The 22,729-nt window shown below is 36.6% G+C and overlaps 1 protein-coding gene across 17 annotated transcripts in view; it reads left to right on the top strand.

Moving 5' to 3' along the window:
• WDPCP (WD repeat containing planar cell polarity effector) overlaps positions 1-22,729 on the top strand; it is a 390,746-nt gene that overhangs the window by 109,563 nt on the left and 258,454 nt on the right. For all 17 annotated transcript variants that reach the window (XR_006529211.2, XM_044772549.2, XM_070512039.1 and 14 more), the window contains 3 exons: positions 13,077-13,191; positions 15,933-16,066; positions 19,566-19,757. Coding sequence is in view for 16 of the 17 variants with exons in the window: in XM_044772549.2 (XP_044628484.1) it covers positions 13,077-13,191; positions 15,933-16,066; positions 19,566-19,757 (441 nt within the window). In the remaining variant the exon portion in view is untranslated. The remainder of the gene's footprint in view (positions 1-13,076; positions 13,192-15,932; positions 16,067-19,565; positions 19,758-22,729) is intronic.

The raw sequence follows: 22,729 nt of genomic DNA on the forward strand, positions 1-22,729 counted from the left end.
GAAGTGTGAGTCCTCTAAGTTTGTTCTTTTTTAAAATTGTTTTGGCTATTTGGGGTCCCTTGAGATTCCCAATCAACTTTCACATAGCCTCAACTCCTTTCTACTTAAACAAATAAGCACCACTCTTTCTCATCTCAGGTACCACAAGCTATCACCATGTCTTACCCCTTTCCTTCAAAACCAACTTTCTTGGGGCCGGCTCCGTGGCTGAACGGTTAAGTTCGCGTGCTCCTCTGCGGCGGCCCAGGGTTCAGATCCTGGGCGCGGACATGGCACAGCTTGTCAGGCCACGTTGAGGTGGCATCCCACATCCCACAACTAGAAGGACATGCAATTGTATACAGGGGGGGTTTGGGGAGATAAAGCAAAAAAAAAAAAAAAAAAGATTGGCAACAGTTGTTAGCCCAGGTGCCAATCTTTAAAAACAAAACAAAACAAAACAAAACAAAATCAACTTTCTCAAAAGAATTGTCTCTATTCGGAGTCCCCATTTCCTTATTGCTTGTTCAACATTCAACCAACTTCAGTCGTGCTTTTCTCCTGATTATTGCACTGGAAAGCTTTCCACCAAGGTTGTAAAGACCCTCCATTTACTAAATCCAATAAACTTTTTTTTTTTTTAAAGCATCATTTTAAATACATAGGATTTAACACTGCCGGCCATTCCCTTAGGTTCAAATACTTTTTTCTGTTACTTCCCGTGATACTTTGCTCTTCCAGTATTCTTTCTACCTCTCTGACATTCTTGTCTGTCTCTTTTTCAGGCCCATGCCCCTTTCCCCTGTCCTTGAATGTTGGAATTCCTCAAGGCCTAACTGTAAGCCCTCTCCTCTTCACTCTGAACTCCTGGGTTGTCAGATTTATATTCATTGCTTCAGTGACTTCTCTCTAGAGCTTACATCTCTCCCCTGCGCTCCAAATTCATAAATCCAGCTGCCTGCTTGATGTCTCCCCTTTGGCGCCTCAAAGATATTTCAAACATAGTATCTTTAAAATGGAACTCAGAGCCCCCTACCTGTTCCTCGTCCACCCTTCCAATCTCTGTGAATGGTCCTGCCTTCCATCCACTTATAGAAACCAGAAACCTTAAAATTATTCTCTCTCTTATCCAGCTCCTCCCACCCCCCACCATACACATATCCAACTAATCTCTGCTTCTTGTTGATTTTACCTCCTAAATCTCTCTCACATCTGCCAGAGGCTCTCCATCCCTTTACTTAGAGCCACCTCACTTCTTCTCTCTTCTAGACCACTTCAACACTTCCTAACTATTCTGCCTGCTTCTGTTTTTGCTCCCCACCAGTCTCTGCTCCACACTGTAGCCAAAATGATTTTTTAAAAGCAACTCTGTCACTTTCCTGCTTAAAACCCTTCTACAGTTCTGGAGAATAGATAGGAAACTGGAAACTCTGATTAACAGGGCAGGGGTAGGAGAGCATAGATGGTAAGGATATAGGAATAGAAACAAGACTTTTAATTGGCAAACCTTTGTATAATCTGTTGTTGTTTTGGGGCTACATGAATATATTATCTATTCCAAAAATTGAATTTTAAAAATTGTAGCATCATACTATTTTTAAGATAAAGTCTAAACTGAACTGGTCCCAATCTACCTACCTTTTTAGCATCATCTCTTACTATGCTATCTTTAAATCTCAGTGCCTCAGCCACAGCAGGCTTCTGCCTATTAAGGCAATATGATAAGAAAAAGAGTGTCTTAATTTTTTTTTAATAAGTGAAATTGCAGAGGAGAGGGACTCAGTTCAGTTTTCTGCTGAAGTAAGTGGCTCCTACTTTTAGTAAGGAGCCACTATTTTAGTTCATTTTCAGTGTGATTCAAATTCTGACTTCTTAGAAACAAATTTTGTGGCATAAAACCATCTCTTTAAAACCATAAATTAAAGAATATATTTGTAGCCAGATATTTTAAGAGCTGCTTCTTTATTTTTGAAATACCAAATAACATAAAAAGTAAGAAATCATACATAATCCCAATTTTTTAAAAAACCTGTAAGGTGAGAAGCTCCCAATTCCATCTCATTGAGTACCTACTATCAGTTTGGGGCATATTCTTTCCAACATTTTCTTGTGTTTATACAGACAATTCTATATGCAAATATGTACACATACCATGCCTTTTCCCCCAATAAAATGGGATGATGCTGTTCATGTAGGTCTGCAACTTTTAAAAATTTTCTCCTCATTGCAATGGTGTACCATGGACTTGGGCAGAAAATTTCTGATTAATTAAACTTATCTATCTTTTATGTTATCTCCATTTGTTTTCTTGTACTAACAACTTTCACAATAACCAAACTCAGAAGTGACTGATTTATTAACTGGCATGGTAGTTTATTAATTTACAATATGAGATATATCTGGCATCATAGACTTTGCTCATTTGCTTGGGGCGTTCCCACTTGATAGATGAATTACTCAAGTGACTAAATTACAGATAAGAAGGCTGATGGGTGAGCTGAAAATTGGAACAAAAGCAAGGAGCTATTCTAGGTTATTTTTATCAGTTCTCTGACTTGCCCTGGGCCTGTTTATGTCTTGACAACTGGCATTAGTCATCAGAGTCATAGCCCTGAACATGGTTAGAGACATACAGAACAGGCTTCCTCCAGGCTCTTGATCTGAACTGTGCACTGCCCACCACTCCATTTAAGATATCTGACCAGGTCTTCATTCATTATCCTTTCTCTACGTGAGAAAACTGTTGATGAGAATTTGAGGAACCCCCAAATCTGCTTGATGGAGGTATGGAAACACCTTCATCTCCATAGCAACTTATTTACAAGCACTATCTTCTGGTGATCCTCTGTGGAAGTGGCTAACATATAGTGACAACACAGTGTCTCCAGACATTGCCAAATGTCCCCTGGTAGCCAAAATCACCCCCAGTTGAGAACCACTGATTTTGGGGGAGACTGGTTTAGAGGGAATAAAGCTAGAGAGAGGAAAACCCCATGGGGTATTGCATGGGAGTCAACTGAGAAGTGAGAGTTAAGGATATTAGTTACTCAGCAGCGGGGGAAAGAACATAGAATTTGTCCTATGTCTTGGTTTCTACTTTCCCACTAATTATGAGACCTTTGGTTAGTTGCCTTACTCTCCCGACTGTGAATTAATATGAGGATTAACGTTGTTATTATTAGATTTTTAACTTGTGTATTTATTATGTACCAGAGTTGAACTGGCGTTTTACATGCATTATAGAAGTCCGCTGTAAATTATATAATTTTATACAAATAATATGTTATCTGGTATGTCTTCCTGTTCACTTCTTACCTCTGCTTTAATCCCTTTAGATCTTTGAAGCTACTAGAAAATACAAGATTTATCTTTGTACCGTGTTCTTTTGTGAATTTAACCATGAATATAAATATTTTCTAGGAATGATCACTTTTATTTTATGTAAATATTGTATATAATATTTTGTGTAAATATTATATGTATATAAGAGCTGGCTTTAAAATTACATTAGGGATTAAAATGTAGCATCATTCATGTTAAAATGCTAATAAGTGAGAAAATGAGATTTCTTAAATTGAAATAGACTTAGTAGGTAAATTTCCAGACATGTCTATTCCATTTATTGAATAACATCACACAAATCTTTGGGAAACCTCATTGTTAACACTTCCCTATCCAGAAAAATGACTGTTTATTTCTTGTCCTTAAGGCAATTCTCTATACTGAGTAAATTAAATTTTTAAAAATCTTTGTCTTCACTTTCATCTCCCTACTTTAATGGATTAGTCAGGCATGTTTTCCCTTTATACTCAAAAACTGTTTGCTGAATGAAGGAATAAATTACAGAAAACACGTTATCTCTCTTCCAGCAGGTTATCTGCTAAAATGATCAGTGACTTTACTCTTCATTATAAATTTCCCCAATGTAAAATTGTTTGACTATAGTTCTCAGAGTTTCTCCAGAATTTATCCCATGGATTGCGTTGAGGGCCAGGGTTGAGGGAGGTGTTGGGTACCATCATGATGCAAATTCTCTGGGCCTCCAGGGGAGTGGCTTTATAATACTTTAAATATTTGCTTTAGCCCTAGAATTCACTCCAAGGGTGCTAATACTTTGTTGCTTCTCTGGATTGTAGTTTAGCACCTGCTATCTCCCACTTGTCTTTTTTTTTTTTACCCCCAAAGATTTTATATTTCCTTTTTCTCCCCAAAGCCCCTGGTACATAGTTGTATATTTTTAGTTGTGGGTCCTTCTAGTTGTGGCATGTGGGACGCTGCCTCATCATGCCTTGATGAGCGGTGCCATGTCGGCACCCAGGATCTGAACCGGTGAAACCCTGGGCCGCCCAAGTGGAGCCGAGAACTTAACCACTCGGCCACGGCGCCGGCCCCTCCCACTTGTCTTTTAATGATTTCAGTCTGGGCTGCTTGTCTATGACTTAATTCTCAAATCATGGATTGAACCCAGCACCCACTGTTGATTTTTAGTACTGATCCTCCATGCCTTTAGTACTTTTCATTTCTCCCAGATGTGGTAATAATTACAAGGGTTTTGGGGGAGTTTTCTTAACTGATGAGAATATTGAATTCAATGGAATTGTCTGTAATCCCTATTATAAAATAGCTTATTCACAATTACTTACTGCACCAGTTCTTCTTCAATACTTGAGACCAAGTGTGATGTACTTCTCTTCTTTATGGGTACCAAACTACCTCTTCTAGGAAGCAGTCATTTGTCCTAACCAAAACCCCCGTGTCATTCTGACATGAAGTCTTCCAGTGTATTCTACACATGTTCTACCAACACGTTTGCCTAGTTCACCGTTGTATCCCTGTCTATATAGGAGGCATTTGTATATTTGACCTACTGAATGAATGAAAGTGAGATTCTTCTGGTTATTTATGGGGTTTTTTGATCAATTATGTTATCTGATATAATCCCTTTCTCCTCCAAGTGCCATTTCACTTCCAATTAAGTACTCAATCTAAGGTTAAGAGAAACCAATTTGAAGAGCCATCTGAAGATCATGGGAATCATTTCCCAGTTTCTTAAAGAGAAAGCACACCTCTCTTCTATGAGCTCACTGAAGAAAATGAGAAAAAAACAATAAAGTCAATAGAAAGAAACATGGTCAGAGCGGAAATAAAAAGGAAGATACTTCCTGTCTGGGAAGTGTCAGAGAAAAGGAAAAATTTCAGTTCCTATGTTTGCCTTAGCTTTTGCACAAAGAACAACATTAAAATTGTAACAATGTTGGGAAATCCTATGGGCCTTCTCGTTGATTCATCCCATGGATCTTTTCTCAAGCTCAGATCTGCTGTGGAGGTGCCTCCCTTTGCCTCTCTGTTTGCTCTTTTTCATTTTCTAAGCTGTCAGAATTTTCCAACTCCTTGCAATGGAATAGGACAATATCTTAGTACCCCTTTTCCTTCTTGTTTTGCCAAGTCTTACACAGGCCCTTTCCATTTTGGAGGGCTTAAGAACTAACCTTTTGGGGAAACTAGGTTTCAGTAAGAGGGCTAACCTGATCTTTTAACACCTCTAAAGATTGGAATGCCCCAGAGCTTGGCCCTTGGACCTCTTTCTCTCTTTCCATTCTTTTTTTTTGTGTGTGTAAACAACAGAAATTTATTTTCTCACAGTTCTAGAGGCTAGAAGTTCAAGAATGAGGTGCCATCTGCATTGGTTTCTTATGAGGCCTCTCTTCCTGGCTTGTAGACAGCGCCTTCTTGCTACGTTGTCATATGGCCTTTTTTGTGTGTGTGCACATGGAAAAAGAGAACCCTCTGGTGTCTTTTCCTCTTCTTATAAGGAGACCAGTCAGATTGGATTAGGGCCCCACCCTTATGACATCCCACACATTTTTTAAGGAGAACTTAACCAGTTTCATGACTTTGAACACTACCTTAATATCGTTGAGGACTCCCAAATATACATCTCTGTCCCCTACTTCACTCTGAACTTAAGACTCATTTCTAGTTGTCTACAAGATATCTCTACTTATATGTCCACAGACAGCTTAAACTTAACATGTCCAAAACCAAACTCTTGATTCCCTCCATTCTAAATTTGCTTCTCCTCAGGTGTTCCCTATCTCAGTAAACCCAGCTGCTCAGCCCAAAAACCTTTGAGTTTTCCTTTTATATGCCACATTGAATCCTTCAGTGAGTCCTGGCTGGTCTCCTTTAAAATATATCTCTCCACATATCATTTCCTCTAGCATGGCCATTCTAGTCCGGGCCATCGTCTTCTCTCACCTGGACCACTGCAATAGCCTCCTAATGGTCTCCTTGCTTTTACTCTTGCCCTGACCCCATTTAAAACATAAATTAGATTATAATTCTTTGCTGCTTAAAACCCACTGGCTTCTCATCAAAAAGGACCAATTAACCTGGCCCCTGACTACCTCTCTGATTACATCCTCTGTGAATATCCCTCTCACTCACTCCCCTCCAGCTACACTGACCTAGCTTTCTTCAGTCATCCCAGGCACATTTTGCCTTAGAGTTTTTTTATTTGCTGTTCTCTACATCCAACTCCCTTTCTCCAAATGATTATATGGCTTGTTCCTTCACTTCATTTGGGTCTGTACTCAAGTGTCATCTCCTCAGAAAGGGCTTTTATTTCTTTATTAGTCATCCTACTTAAAGCACATCCTCCTAAAGTCCCCATCGTTACTGTGCTTAATTTTTCTCAGTAGTTCTTGTTGCTACCTGACATTATATTAAAACTGTTTGGTTATTGCTTGCGTCCATACTTGAATGCAAGCTCTCTGAGGGGAGGGAGGGCAAGGGCATTGTCTGTTTTGTTCACTACTGTATCTTCAGCACCTAGAACAGGGCCTGGCTCATGCAAAGTTATAAATATATATTTATGAAATGAATTAGTGAATCTATGAATAGTGGCTGCACTTAGCGTTTGAGAAATATTCTGAAGGAATGCCCAAGCTCACTGGGCATTCCCCAAATCAAGTCCCCAAATCATTGCTCCTATCTCCATGCATAGATCAGTTATCTACTGATGTATGCATGCTTTCCCACTGCACCTTGACATTTCCCCTTCAAATCCTGTCCAGCTTAAGTTCCCTCTTTTACCTACTCTCATAGGTTGCACTTTCCATCTCCATCCCACTAAAGTGGTCTTTTAGAACTAATTTTATAACATAACAAATGCTCATAAATAGACAAAGCAATTTATGTTTAAGAGGGTTATTTTATGACAATGGTAGTGAGAGTAGAAAATAAGGAACAAGAGGGGCCGACCCCATGGCTGAGTGGTTAAGTTCACGCGCTCTGCTTTGGCGGCCAAGGATTTCGCCAGTTTGGATCCTGGGCATGGACAAGGCACCGCTCATCAGGCCATGCTGAGGCAGCGTCCTACATGCCACAACTAGAAGGACCCACAGCTAAAATATACAACTATGTACTGGGGAGACTTGAGGAGAAAAAGCAGAAAAAAAAAAAGATTGGCAACAGTTGTTAGCTCAGGTGCCAATCTTTAAAAAATAAGAAAAGAAGGAACAAGAAATTCAAGTTCTGAAGGGTTTGCAAATATCTGGGAGACAATATCCTTGTGAAATCACAGCAAATGGGAAAGGTGACCAGAAAAGATTTTTCTGGTTATAATTTCACCTGGAGTCTAGTGTTCCATGTTTAATATTGAGTCCAATCTGGGCACAGGATTTTTAAAAAAACAAAAGAATGTTTCAGAGATGAGAAACAGTATAATGAGAACACATCATATGAGTATTGATTCAATAATAATGATAATAATAGTAATTGCAAACATTTACTATGCACCAGGCATTATTCTACATATTATTTGTAAAAGTTATTTAATCCTTATCCTATGAAGTAGATACTATTATATCTGTTTTCAGATGAGGAAATGGAATTACAGAGAAGTTAAGTAACTCCCTCAAGTTCACACAGCTAGTAAGAGGTAGAGCCAATGCTGATTTCAATCTGATTTCAGAGTCCATGCTCTTAACCACTATGTTATTATCTTTTAATATTTAAAAAGAGTGCTATTATACATTAAAAAGATCATACACCATGATCAAGTGGGATTTGTACCAGGGACACAGGGATGGTTCAACATCTGCAAATCAATCAATGTGATACATCACATTAATACAGTGAGGAATAAAAACCACATGATCATCTTAATAGATTCAGAGAAAGCATTTGACAAGATCCAACATCCATTTTTGATAAAAATTCCCAACAAAATGGGTATAGAATAAAAGTGCCTCAACATAATAAGGGCCATATATGACAAATGCACAGCCAACATCATACTCAATGGAGAAAAACTGAATGCCATCCCTCTGAGAACAGGAACAAGACAAGGGTGCCCACTCTCACCACTCTTATTCAACATAGTGCTGGAGGTTCTGGCTAGAGCAATTAGGCAAGAAAAAGAAAGAAAAGGAAGCCAAATAGGCACTGAAGAAGTGAAACTCTTGCTGTTTGTAGATGACATGATTTTATATATAGAAAACCCTGAAGAATCCATTGGAAAACTATTAGAAATAATCAACCACAGCAAAGTTGCAGGGTATAAAATCAACTTACAAAAATCAGTAGCATTTCTATACTCCAATAAAAAAACTAGCAGAAAGAGAACTCAAGAATACAATCCCATTTACAATCGCAACAAAAAGAATAAAATATCTAGGAATAAGTTTAACCAAGGAGGTAAAAGACCTATACAAGGAAAACTGTAAGAAATTATTTATCTTTTTTGTGAGGACGATTGGCCCTGAGTTAACATGTGTTGCCCAATCTTCCTCTTTTTGCTTGAGGAAGATTGTCACTGAGCTAACATCTGTGCCCATCTTCTATTTAATGTGGGATACCACCACAGGGTGGCTTGATGAGCAGTGCTAGGTCCACGCCCAGGATCTGAAGCTGTGAACCCCAGGCTGCTGAAGTGGAGAGCCTAAACTTAATCACTACGCCACCGGGTTGGCCCCTATAAGACATTATTGAAAGAGATTGATAATGACATAAAGAAATGCAAAGATATTCCATGCACATGGATTGGAAAAATAAACATAGTTAATGTCCATACTACCTAAAGCAATCTACAGATTCAGTGCAACCCCAATCAGAATCCCAATGACGTTCTTCACAGAAATAGAACAAAGAATCTTAAAATTCATATGGGGCAACAAAAGATCCCAAATAGCTAAAGCAGTCCTGAAAAAAAAGAACAAAGCTGGAGGTATCACAATCCCTGACTTCAAAATATATTACAAAGCTACAGTAATCAAAAAAGCATGGTACTGGTACAAAAACAGGCACACAGACCAATGGAACAGATTTGAAAGCTCAGAAAAAAACCACACATCTACAGACGGCTAGTCTTCGACAAAGGACCTAAGAACATAGAATAGAGAAAGGAAAGTCTCTTCAATAAATGACGTTGGGAAAACTGGACAGCCACATGCAAAAGAATGAAAGTAGACCATTATCTTTCACCGTACACAAAAGTTAACTCAAAATGGATCAAAGACTTGAAGGTAAGATCTGAAAGCATAAAACTCCTCGAAGAAAATATAGGCAGTACACTCTTTGACATCAGTCTTAAAAATATCTTTTCAAATACCATGTCTACTTGGACAAGGGAAGCAAAAGAAAAAATAAACAACTGGGACTTCATCAGACTAAAGACTTCTGCAGGGCAAAGGAAACCAGGATCAAAATGAAAAGACAACCCACCAACTGGGAGAAAATATTTGCAAATTATATATCTGACAAGGGGTTAATCTCCATAATAAATAAAGAACTCACACAACTGAACTCCAAAAAACAAACAACCTTACCAAAAGGTGGGCAGAGGATATGAACAGACATTTTTCCGAGGAAGATATACAGATGGTCAATAGGCACGTGAAAAGATGTTCAACATCACTAATCATCAGGGAAATGCAAATCAAAATTACTCTTAATCACCTTATACCCATTAGAATGGCTATAATCACCAAGACAAAAAATAACAAATGTTGGAGAGGAGAAAAGGGAACCCTCATACACTGGGGAATGCAAACTGGTGCAGCCACTATGGAAAAGAGTATGGAGATTTCTCAAAAAATTAAAAAACTAGAAATACCTTATGATCCAGCTATCCCACTACTGGGTTTTTATCCAGAGAACTTGAAATCAACAATACAAAGAGACCCATTCACCCCTATGTTCATTGCAGCATTATTCACAATAGCCAAAACGTGGAAGCAACCTAAGTGCCTGTCAACTGAAGATTGGATAAAGATGAGGTATATATTTACAATGAAATACTACTCAGCCATAAAAAAAGACAAAATTGTCCCATTTGCAACAACATGGATAAACCTTGAGAATATTATGTTAAGCAAAATAAGCCAGGCAGAGAAAGACAAACACCGTATGATTTCACTCATATGTGGAAGACAAACACACAAAGAGAACAGTTTAGTGGTTACTAGGGACAAGGGGGTTAGGGGTGGACACAAAGGGGGAGGGGGCACATTTATATAGTGACTGACAAATAATAATATACAACTGAAATGTCACAGTGTTACAAACTATTATGACCTCAGTAAAAACAAAAAATGAGAACTGATGCTTTTAATAAAGTTCTGTGATGACTGTTTAAAACAAAAAAGTGCTATTGAAGAAAAACTGGGGCTACTGTAGAAATTCTTAGAAGGAAGTGTTAGCCTTCACCTCAAGCTGAAGTGTCACCTCCTTCTCAGTCCCCCCAGTCTATCCAGTATCTGAGTGTACTGGGTAGTACATAATAGGACCACTACTTTATTATACTTATCTGCTTGTATGTCTACCTCTCTCTATTAACCTATGTTTAACCTATTTTAAGGATTATATTTGATTCACTTTTGAGCCACTAAATTTAGTTTGGTGCTTGGCATGTAATCAACATTCAGTTTTCATTGAATGAAAAAAAAAAGGACTGAATGATCTTTAAATTGATTAGAACTGTCCAATGGCGGAATAGCTTCTCTGTAAGGGAATCAGCTCTGGTCACTGGCAGTATTCAAGCATGGGCTGGATGCTTGAGGGATGCTTGAAGGGATGCTGCAGAAGGAACTTCCATGTCATGTGGAAGTGGAAGATTAGACCAGGTTTCCTTCTAACCATGAATTATCTGATCCTGTGATCAATTAGTTATGATTATTTCTCCAAACATTTAGTTAGCACTGACTATCTACCTGGAATTGTTCTAGGCACTGAAGATACAAAGATAAAAGTGGCCTAGTCAGTATCTATAAGGAGCTAATGTTCAGTGGATAACAAGAGGTGTTTAAGAATATAGGTGTAGGGGCTGGCCCAGTGGCCTAGCAGTTAAGTTTGGTGTGCTCCACTTCAGCGGCCTGGGTTCATGGATTCATATCCCAGGCATGGACCCACACCACTCCTCAGCCATGCTGTGGCAGCAACCCACATATAAAGTGGAGAAAGATTGACACAGATGTTAGCTCAGGGCTAATCTTCCTCAGCAAAAAAAAAGAGAGAGAGAAAAGAATATCAGTGTAAAGTTTTAGTAGATTAAAAATAAATAGAAAAGGACAGATTCTAGAGATGTTTTGAATAAATGGGAAAAGGAGAAAAAGACTATTACAAGGGAGAGAACTAGATATGAAAGATGACACTAAAATTGCCTGCCTGAGAAGAGAGAATTTAGGGAGTAAAGACCACATGCTATGTTGTTATGAGGAACTCCCCAAAAGGGAAATATCAGCGTTTGCCATCAAGGTATATTGCAAAGTTGAATGTAATTCAGTAGAGATTAATTTGGGAAATATTTTGAAATCCTTGAAACAAATGTGCTTTCTCATCAGTCTCCAAAACCAACAAAGATGATTGTCTCCCTCCCCTGCCCCCCTCCCCCAGCCCTTCACCCACTTTAGGGCCATTGACATGAAATGGACAGTCTATTGAGTCACGTGGAACCCTTCAGTTTCTTTTCTGATTCATGTGCCTGGAATCTTTTAGGCAGTGAGGGTGCAGTGGCCTTTCTTTATGTTATCCTGGTCCCTCATGCTGCTAATCTTTCACACACGTCCAAATATGTCTTGACACAGAATCATTTTCTCTAGCTGGGACATGATGCCTAGGTAGGTGGGGAATTCCCCTGTTTTGTTTAAAATCATAGTTGTCTTTGGGTTTGGCTAGCATGTTCATGATTAGTTTACTGACAATTGGTTTTTTTCTTGTTATACCATATGCTATTCCATGATTCATCTGCTTTGAGTCTGTTGCCTTGAAGGTGAAACAATTTCTTCCAATGTTGATATTTCATAATCTCATAGATAACAAGCATACGCATATGCATAGTCCTTTCAGAAGTTTTAAACATTTGGAGATGAATGAATTATGCTGCCACAAATGGAAAGGAGCAGTATAAAATCATAATGGTGACATCCAATCATCTTTTGTTGGGTAGCTGAGTGAACACTAATATTGATAAAGTTCTGGTGCTTTACTGTATTTCTTTATCTCTTCTTGAGGAATTTTTCTAGTATGTGTTATTTATGATTTTTTTTAAAATTTAACATTTTAATTGCCTTGATTTATATGTATTTTAATATTTTAGACTGACAAGATCTTTATTTGTAGAAGTGGAGTTTAAATTTCAAATAAATCGTAACATTCACTGTTTGTATTGTCATGGTGGCATCTTTTCTATATTAGTGTGTAGCAAAGACTATTCACACCTCAACAAATCTCCTTTTAATTTCTGATATAAATAGTAATCTTTCAAAATATTTTAATAGAACACATTACATTTCTGAATGCAATGCAAAAAGCAGTTGTTTCTGCATGGGTACTTTCTAAGTATTAGAAGATTAGATTTCTAATAAACATGGGCTAAATTCGGTTTTTGCACATAGATTTAATCAATGCACTTATTGTGTTGTATCTTTTTACTCAGAATGTCAGTGGTTGTTTTTTGAGGAAGAAAAATTCTTTATAATTTCATGGTATAAATACATGTGTAAATATCTTATAAGTTATATATTTGGAGAGAGATTTTTAAAAGATTCTAATTCTCAATATATCTTCCTCCCCCTCTTCCCCTTAACCTTGTTTAGCTCCTGTTTGGTTCAGGTGTGCTGGTGTCCCTAAGCCTTTCTGGGCCGCAGCTGGAGAAAGTGGTGATTGACAGAAGCCTGGTGGGGAAGCTCATCTCAGACACCATCAGTGATGGTAATTACCCCCATGTGCAAACCAAGTGCCTGCATTAACAGTGGGGCAGGAAAAATAGTGTGTCAACAGGTAGACTAATTATTACCACTGGGGACTTGCAAACACAAGTAATTGCTTGTAATAGCATAGTTACAACCCCTGGGACCAATACAAGTTTTAACTAATATTTAACATCAAAGTTTTTGTCAGGTGTTAAGCTCATGTTCTGAGTATTTTTGACTCTTTCCTTAAAAAAAAAATGAACATTTTCAAAATAGGGGTTTTTTTGTGTGTGTTCTTTCAAAATTAGTCCCCTGTTATTTCACGTATTTTTCATTTTCAAATGAATTTTCCATAAATAACCCAAAAGTGTCAACACAGCCACCAGTAAAAAAATCTGCTTTGGCTCTTAAGAAGATTCTTTGTTACCAAAGTCTATGAATACTAACTTTTGAGAGAGTTTGGGCAATATTTCTAAATATCAAAAACCAATGCCAAGTATACTAGATAAATCTGGATCCTATTAAGTGATACCACAATCAGTATGTAGTTGCTACAAAGCACATAAAAAAGATTTTAAGCCAATTATTGAAAAGGTAGGATACTGACATTTATGAGCTCTAAAAGGCTCTATGCTGTGCCAACCTACCTATTTCATTTAATTCAAAAAATAACCTTAGGGGCTGGCCCGGTAGCTGAGTGGTTGGGTTCATGCGCTCTGCTTCAGCAGCCCAGGGTTTCACCGGTTTGAATCCTGGGTGCAGACTTGGCACTGCTTGTCAAGCCATGCTAAGGCGGCATCCCACATGCCACAACTAGAAGGACCCACGACTGAAAATACACAACTATGTACCAGGGGGCTTTGGGAGAAAAAGGAAAAATAAAATCTTTAAAAAAACAAAGGAAAAAACCTTATAGGGTGGGGGGATTCAATGAAATAGATGAAGGAGACTAAGAGGTATAAACTTCCAGTTATAAAATGAATAAGTCATGGGGATTTAATATACCTCATAGGGAATTTAGTCAATAATATTGTAATAACTTTGTATGGTGACAGGTGGTTACTAGACTTATCATGGTAATCAATTCGTAATGTATATAGGTGTCAAATCACTATGTTACACACCTGAAACTAACATAATATTGTATGTCAACTCTACTTCAATAATAAAAAAAAACTTTATAAGGTATAGTTATTTCAATTTTATACATAAGGAAATTGAAGCTGAGATCCTAAGGAATGTGCCCACAAATGAGATAACAAGGAACAGCTTGAAAATGACTGAGCTGAGATTTGAACCCAGGTTGTAGCTGCACAGCCCATTTTCTTTCCACTATACTGTGCTGACTCCTGAAGATTATATTCTTTTATTCGAGGTAAAAGGGTCTAAGAGTCAGGTTACATTATCATTAGAGATTCAAAATTGTCAGTATCTTAAATTGAATAATCAAAGCAAAATGTGGTCTACTGGAAGGGACAGAGGTGAGAATATAGAAACTTTCCTTCTGCTGTGTGCTCTCACTAGCTACCCCTGAATAAATCAGACACAATTTCATAATCTTAGAGAAAAGCTCTCTGTAGGGTGGCTATAATTAGTAACATTAGTGATAATAAGAAGCTGGGGGTAGGATTAAAGTGTGTTATTTCCTTTTTCTTATAGGAACATAGTGCTCAGGAAGCTTCCTTATGGAAGAGGTTCCATTTTAATATGTCTAATAATTGACCCCTTTGTTGACACTGCAAATAAAATAGTGGCTGTGATGATTTTGTCATATTGATGCTCCTCTATAAGAATTAAAAGGAGACTTCCAACACTATTCATTTCTCTGAGATATCTTTTTTCACTTGTTTCTTTTATTTATACCCCAAATAATACACTCTCATGAGACCATGATAACAATGTGATGTCTTGGCAGTTCTCCAGATTCTCCTGTAATTGTGTAGGTCTACTGTTGGCCACTGCTTGCACAGCCAGGGGTGTGGAAGTAAAGAAAAATAAAGAAAACATTCAATAATTTCTTTATGCTAGGAACACTATAAAACATTTTTCAAACTTTTATTATGTGTTTTTATCAATAATTTGTATAACATTAATAATGGCCCTTGATGTAACCCATGAATATGAATTATCTACCTACTTGTGTCCTTTAGAAATAAAGTATAGAAATATTTTTGCTAATCTGTATTATTAAATATTAATTTGTATAATGTGCATTTTGGGCATAATATGCTTTATTTCATTCTACTTGTACACCCTCAAAAAGAAGGTTCATTGATGAAAAATTTAAAAATAATTAAAAAAAAGATTGATGGAGAACATTGGAAAAATCCAATTTCTTCTCAGATGGTTTATATCATATAAACACAGGATTAAAGGCTAAGCACACATAAAAATAACTGTTTTCATCTTTACATTCAGGTGTGAAATAGTCTTTATTTTATGCTTTTCTAGCCCTGGTTCCAAATACATCTCTTTTGGTGGTTGTCCCCAAACATCAGTGTATATTGAAATGGTCTCAGGAAAAAAGGAGAAATATCAAAACCATGCATGATTAGATTGATGATTATTGTTTATTCTCAATATCTTTAATATCCTTGTAAAACATCATAATGCTATTTAGGAGACTTTAGTTTTTCAGTTAATATTCATCTTCTGAAAATACCTTTTTGTAATATTTCAGTGGAAAAAATATATTAATTCATTATTATTTTATTCTAACTTAGTATTTGATAGTATTATCAATTTTTTTCTTTTTCTTAGCTCTTCTCACAGACAGCTTTATCATCTTATCATTTTTTGCACAAAACAAACTATGTTTTATTCAGTTTACCAAGAAGATGGGTTCTCCTGATGTAAATAAAAGACTGGAAAAACTCTCAGCCTTGGATTATAAGGTAGAGATTTCAATTTATATAGTCATATTATTAATTATTAAGATATACCAGAGTATCACATGAGTTGATATTATGCTCATTATTCTTGAACATTCTGGATTTCAGAAAAACCAGAGTTATTACAGGATTAAGCTTACTTCACTAGAAACAGTGGCCATACTAAGTTTTCTTTTTTACTTTCACTAGGAGGTCTAACAATGGCATGTTTGGAGCAATTTATATAGTACTTATGGAAGTCAAAGACAGAGAATAGAGGCAAATACACGTTTGAAAATGGTTTTCTTGCTAGTGGTAGTATATACACCATTGTCATTTTTCCCTAAGACCCCATATCATCTTTCTAGGCTAGGATAGCTACTCTGGCTTCCATTTCACAAGAAAAGAAAGAAAGAAAGAAGAAGGCATTTTGAAAGGTTAATAGAAAAGTGTAATAAACAAGGAGTGGGAAGACACCCCCCACTACTCCCAACTATAACTGGAGAAGATGCAAAAAGAAATCTCCTTCTTGTAGTAGTATCTCTCCCTTCACTAACTCTAGGTAATTTGTTTCCTTGTATCAGGGACTTTACATCTGTTAAGGCAAGATTTTTATTTTAAATGATGTGTTTAATTTAAGTTTTGCCACATTACATTTTAACTGCTTGAAAGGCATACTCTCTGCTAGAATGAGTATCTAATACATTTTCCAGGCTGTTTCAGTTCAAGGCCTCTTTTCAGCAGTGATTTGTGTTTGCAAGATTGATCCAGCTTCTGCGACGTGGATTTGAGACTGTTCACTGGGAACAGAGCTGATATACAGCTTCCTTAAAAAAGATGCACATTTATGCCATACCTAGAGTATCTGTAACAAGGGCAATGATTTTTAGAAGGCAGCTTTGTGGCTTGAAACTTTGTGTTTTTTTGAAAAAGTAGTATTTAACCTAACCTTTTACCCTTGGGGATTATTTCTTATTGGGATTGAGGTGGTAGTGGTATGGGGGGAGATTTAATTTTATCTAGTAGAAACATCTATTCTTTTAAAAAAGATTTTTAATATGAGATAAAATAAATAAGTTTTTCATTCTGGTAATAAATGACAATTTGGTTTTGTTTGCCAGCTTTGTGGACCTTCTATAATACTCTGCATAATATTAATTTTCTTTAACTGGAAATTCGTGGTACTCGTATTTTATTTGGTTAGTTAAAAAATTGATATTAACACTCTTAATGGGATGTTATTTTCCAGAATGGCTAACTGTAGATTTACTTGAAATATTGTTTATTTACTAGTACTGGTCTTTAAAATGCACCAATATACGTTAACTCAAACTATTTAAAGTAAATGTCTTTAATGCTATTTTAAAATTTTTGTGGAACTAGTTTCTCCATCTTAGGTTTGATGGACAACTTGGTAAAGTCTTCTCAGTTGAAGGATAGTATTACCCATTAACGAGAGAGAGAGAAAAACTGTCAGGATATCTTTTCTTATGAAAAGATCTAGAAAATAGACCTAGTATGTGGGCCCTTATACCTTAAGTAAGGGGATTAATTGTTTATTCTTCCTGCCTTTGGATTTGGGAAATTAAGAACATGGGCACTACACATCATTTCTATACATAAGAAAAGTAACCTACTTCCCTTTGGAAAGCCCATGGTTTTCATTTTCCGGTTCAATATTTAAAATATAGATATTTAATACTTAGTAAAAAGTGCCATTTGTCCATTGGAAGGATATTTTAAGGAACTTGTTCATTTTACTTGCCCTCTTGACCATCATGATAGAATACTGATGCCATTAAAACTTGTAGGAAACCTGAAATTTCAGATAACATACAGGAATTACATTACGTGAGGACTGAAAGTACCAGTCTCTTGTTTTAACTCTATTTCCTCATCTAGAAATTTGTAAGTAACATCTTTACATGGCACCTAGGACATCAAAATACTGTATGTGTATTTTTAAGGATTTAGCAATTCCCTTGTGGTATTTCTCCCAAATAAGAAGATAGCTAGTTAAAATAATGATACTGAGAGCTTAAATATAAGAATTTACACTTCAGAGCATAAAGTACCTCTGTGTTGTCTGTCATTGCCCATTTAGATTTTAAAACAAGGAAACAGTATAGAGCATTATAATTCTGCTTTTCTTTATAGTTGTACCATAATTTAATTCTTTCAGATTGAAATAATTTTGGTAAAGAAAATTGCAGGGTAAATATCCTGGAACTACTGACCTTTAACAAGTTTTCCTGTCTACATTTTAAAAATCCAATTCCATTTATTTAACAGTGAAGGGACAATACAAGGAGTTAAATGTTTACCATGAGAGAACAACACTGGTAATTATTTTGATTTCAGTTCCTTTTGATGTGCATTCAGAGGATGAAGAGGTCAATAATATTATGGCCATGCAAATAGAAAAGAGTTCCTTTTGACCATATTAAAAAAAATAGCAAAGGATTATTAAAGCATTAACCTTGATTTTAATGGCCTTGGTTGAGTGGTGAGATCACAATTTGGATGAGCCTGATTATTTACTAAATACAATACATAAATGCAACGGGTTCTTAACACCCATTGCACTCTGGCATTATCGCATTACTGCCATCCTTTGTTGCCTTGCAGACAGGAATATGAAAGCAATCTGTCATGTAGTGAGACTGGCTCCAGAAGCATTTCTCTGATAAGAAGACCCCCTGCCCTTTGCTAGTGTCTGGTCCAGTAGGCTTAGCCATGCGCTTAATCCCCAGAAAGTGGTTCGATTATTGCTGACCAGCAATGGCAAGATAGTTTTTTTTTTCTTCCTAGCTATCAACCTTCCATTAATTCCTTAAGCAGAAATACGGTGCAATCTATATTTCCTTGGCATGTATCACCCAGATGGTGCCGTGCTTATGTTTTCAAATAACCATGTTCCAAAATAACATAGTTTGAATAATAAATTCTACAAATCCTTCCTAAGAAAGAGAAGCATAATTCTCAGAAGCTGCATAAACTTTTACGAATGATGCTGTGGCTTATCCTTTTAGGCAGAATATATGTGTGTATGTCTTATATATTCTTTAAAGCAATATTTGCCTCAAGTTGTTTTTCCTTTTATTGTTGTCAGTCATTGTTAGCATGTTATGTCTTAAACAGTAGTCAGACACTCTTGGTCAGCAGTGCTGAACTTGTCATTTAATACAGCTGGTCTTAAATCCTATGTGTAGGTCGATGCTGTCAAGCAACCATGACTGTACATTTTGGTATTGATTGGGATTGCTGCAACCAATTCCTCCCTAACTCACTTTACTCCTTTTCCTTTCCTCTGCTAAAAATGGGGAGAATTTTGAACATATGTCTTTTTTATGTATGTGTCAAAAGAGTTTGGTAAATTCTGACACCTCCTTAAGCACATGTTTAACATGCATATTTACTTGCATTTATCTACATTTACAGATGCTTTCATTTTTGTAATACTGTGAAGATTTTGCATTTTAAAAAAGTGATTCTTGTATGCTTTTTTCTTTTCAACCGTTAGATTTCCTATTATGAAATACCTGGCCCAGTAAACAGGACAACAGAGCGTCGTCTAGCTATCAATTGTGTTCAGGATATAGTTGTTTGCTGGTGGCCACTGGTCAGTGATGATGCTTGGCCTTGGGCCCCCATTTCTTCTGAGAAGAACAGAGCCAATCTCCTGCTCCTGGGTTATGCTCAAGGAAGACTGGAGGTAAATCTAAAGAAAATATATACATTTTATTGAAGAACAAATGAAATAGGATTATTAGTTTTTCTATTCTGAAATAAATGCAAATACTTTTTGAAAACTATAATTTATTTTTCCAAATATTCAGAAAAAGAAATTACATATGAAATGGGATCCTTAAAAGTATCACATTTAGAGGATGCAGACAATTCCAGGGCTGGCCTGAATAGCACAGTGATTAAGAGCACAGGCTCCTGGGTTCAGATTCTAGCTCTGCCACTGCCTAGCTCTTTGTCCTTGAGCAGGTTACTAACCTCTATGTGCTGTGGTTTCATTATTTGAAAAATAAAGTTAATGAAGATAAATGAGTTAATACATGCATTTAGAGCAATACCTACATACAGTAAGCTCTCAATCACTGATCACTGTTGTGATTCTTGTTATTATCATTATTAGTACTATCATTACTATTTGCTCATGATTTCATGCCTTTCAAAGCTGTGTTATCAATCACCTTCTTTAAACTTCAGTTAGTCAATTAATGAACACGTTAGTCAAGTGATTATTTTGTTCAAGACCCTGTGGTACTAAATCATGGCTGGGGCAAGAATTTGTAAGAAAGGCTACAGAGCAATGGATTTCTCAGTCTTGTATCCTACCTCAGACAGGAGCACCAAGAGGGTTAATCTAGGAGGTGAGGACAATATCTCACACTATTCCTGACAGTGTTTCTATTCATTATTGTGAACCTATGGGTATTTTCAGCTTGTACCAGTACTTTGAGTATGAAATTCTGTTTTTCTTCTTTATAACTTAAAAAGAAAAAGCACCCCCACCCCTCAGTTTTTTAGTTTTTGGCTGGGTAAATAGTATGTTCCTATATTTTCTCTAAATCTATTGTCTTTTAGATTTTAAGAAGTATTTCTCAGAATTAGTATTCTGTGACATAAGTCGTCCAAGTTTTCTCCATCCCTATCTACCTCTTCTGGCTTTATAAACTTTCAGGCTGTTTTTTTAAGACTGAAGAGTTCTTTTTAATTAATCAGTTAATTAACTAACCTTTTTCTGGAACTTTTCCAATTCTGTTGCAGTAACTAAAACCACTTGTAATGCTTTAGGTGTGGATTTTGTGAAGCTAAGGAAATGCTTTGTTCCTATTCACTTCCTGTTCATGCCCACCATTTTATTGATCTTGGATCCAGAAGCTAATTGATTGAAATACTTCTTCAAAATGACTTAATTTAATAAAGCTAATTATAATTCTATTAAATGTTCTATTTTATAATAAAAGTAAAAATAATTAAATCAACCTTTAGTTATACATTACATAAATTACCTTTATTTGAAATGAGTGTATTACATGAAATTATGACTGTTCTAAAAGGATATACATATGGTCTACATACCTCATCTCCCGGTGTCATCTAGATCATGGACTCTGGAGTTGGATAAACCCGGTTTGCCTGTTGATTGGACCATGTACTAACTAAAATCTAAGCTTCTTCCTGCTTTTAGCTAATTCTTGGCCTTGGGTGGATCACCTACCCTCTCTGACTTTAGTTTTCTAATTTTTAAAATGGTGGACTTAGACCATGTAGGTCACCTCCAGGTCCCTGACAGCTCTAAAAAGTGCTATCTGGAGCCAGCCCTGATGGCGTAGTGGTTAAAGTTTGGTGCTGTCACTGCTTTGATGGCTTGGGTTTACTTTCTGGTCACAGGACCACACCACCCATCTGTCAGTTGCCATGATATGGCTGTGGCTCATGTAGAAGAACTAGAAGCACTTATAACTTTGATAGACAACCACGCACTGGGACTTTGGGGAGGAAAAAAGGAGAAAAAAAAAAGAGGAAGATTGGCCACAGATGTTAGCTCAGGGCAAATCCTTCCCTGCAAAAAAAAAAAAAGTTCTCATCTGGATTCTGAAGCACAGATCTGATTTAGCCATTGCCTGCTCAAATACCTTCAGTAGATACTGAAAGTAAACTTAGCCTCGGCACTGAAAAGTCCACCCTAACTGGCCCTCGCCTACCTCCCCAATGTTATTTCCTTATACAAACCTATGTTCTAGCCACATGGTTTATTCACTGCCTCATTGTTTCTCACCCCCTGCCTATACACATTACTGGTATTTCTACCTGAAAGGCCCTTCCCTCTCTCTTTCCACATCATTCAACAACTATTGAGTATGACCATGGAGTGAGTACTGTATTTCATTCCTGGGGATATGACTACAGCAATATCCCGGCCTGCAGGGATCCTAGTGTCTACTAGTGAGAGACAAATATGAAAACATGTAGGTGCACTCAGTGTTAAATGGTGCGGTGGATAGATATGTGTAAGGTATAGTAGGAGCCAATGGGGAATGCTTGATTCTACTTAGAGAGATAGTAAGGGGAGAGCATTAATGAGGCTTCAGAATTTGCTCAAATATGAGATTGTTACACAATTTTACTTCCTTTTACTATCTTTTCTCACTTTCACATCAAGGTTGTACTAGCCTTATGGAGTGATTTGGTTAGCTTTTTCCTTTTCTCCTCTCTGAAACAGTACCAAAAGGAATTATCTGATACTTGAATGTTTGGTAAAACTACCCATAAAGCTACCTGAGTATGATGTCTTTCAAGGAAGGTAGATTTTTTATAGCTGATTCCATTTTTTAAGGGTTGTTTGTTTTTCAGGAATTCTATTTTTTCCTTGAATCATTTTCCATAATTCGTATTTCTAGAAAATTATCCATTTTATGTAAGTATTTGAATAGATTTTCATAAAGTTGTATGTGACATTTGCACATGATTTTTAATTATTCATCACTGACTGCATAGTTAATGTTCCCTTTTTTGATCCTAATATATTAAAATATATAATTCATTTTTTAAGCAAGTAGTTTTTGTCTTGGATTTGGCCCTTTCAGTCATTCTATCAAAATTTTACTGTAGGAAAAATTTGTAAAGATTTCTTTTTCAGAACCTAATGTGAACTTCTATATGCAAAAG

This window comes from Equus asinus, chromosome 6 (genome assembly GCF_041296235.1).
Source record: "Equus asinus isolate D_3611 breed Donkey chromosome 6, EquAss-T2T_v2, whole genome shotgun sequence".
NCBI classification, from domain to species: domain Eukaryota; kingdom Metazoa; phylum Chordata; class Mammalia; order Perissodactyla; family Equidae; genus Equus; species Equus asinus.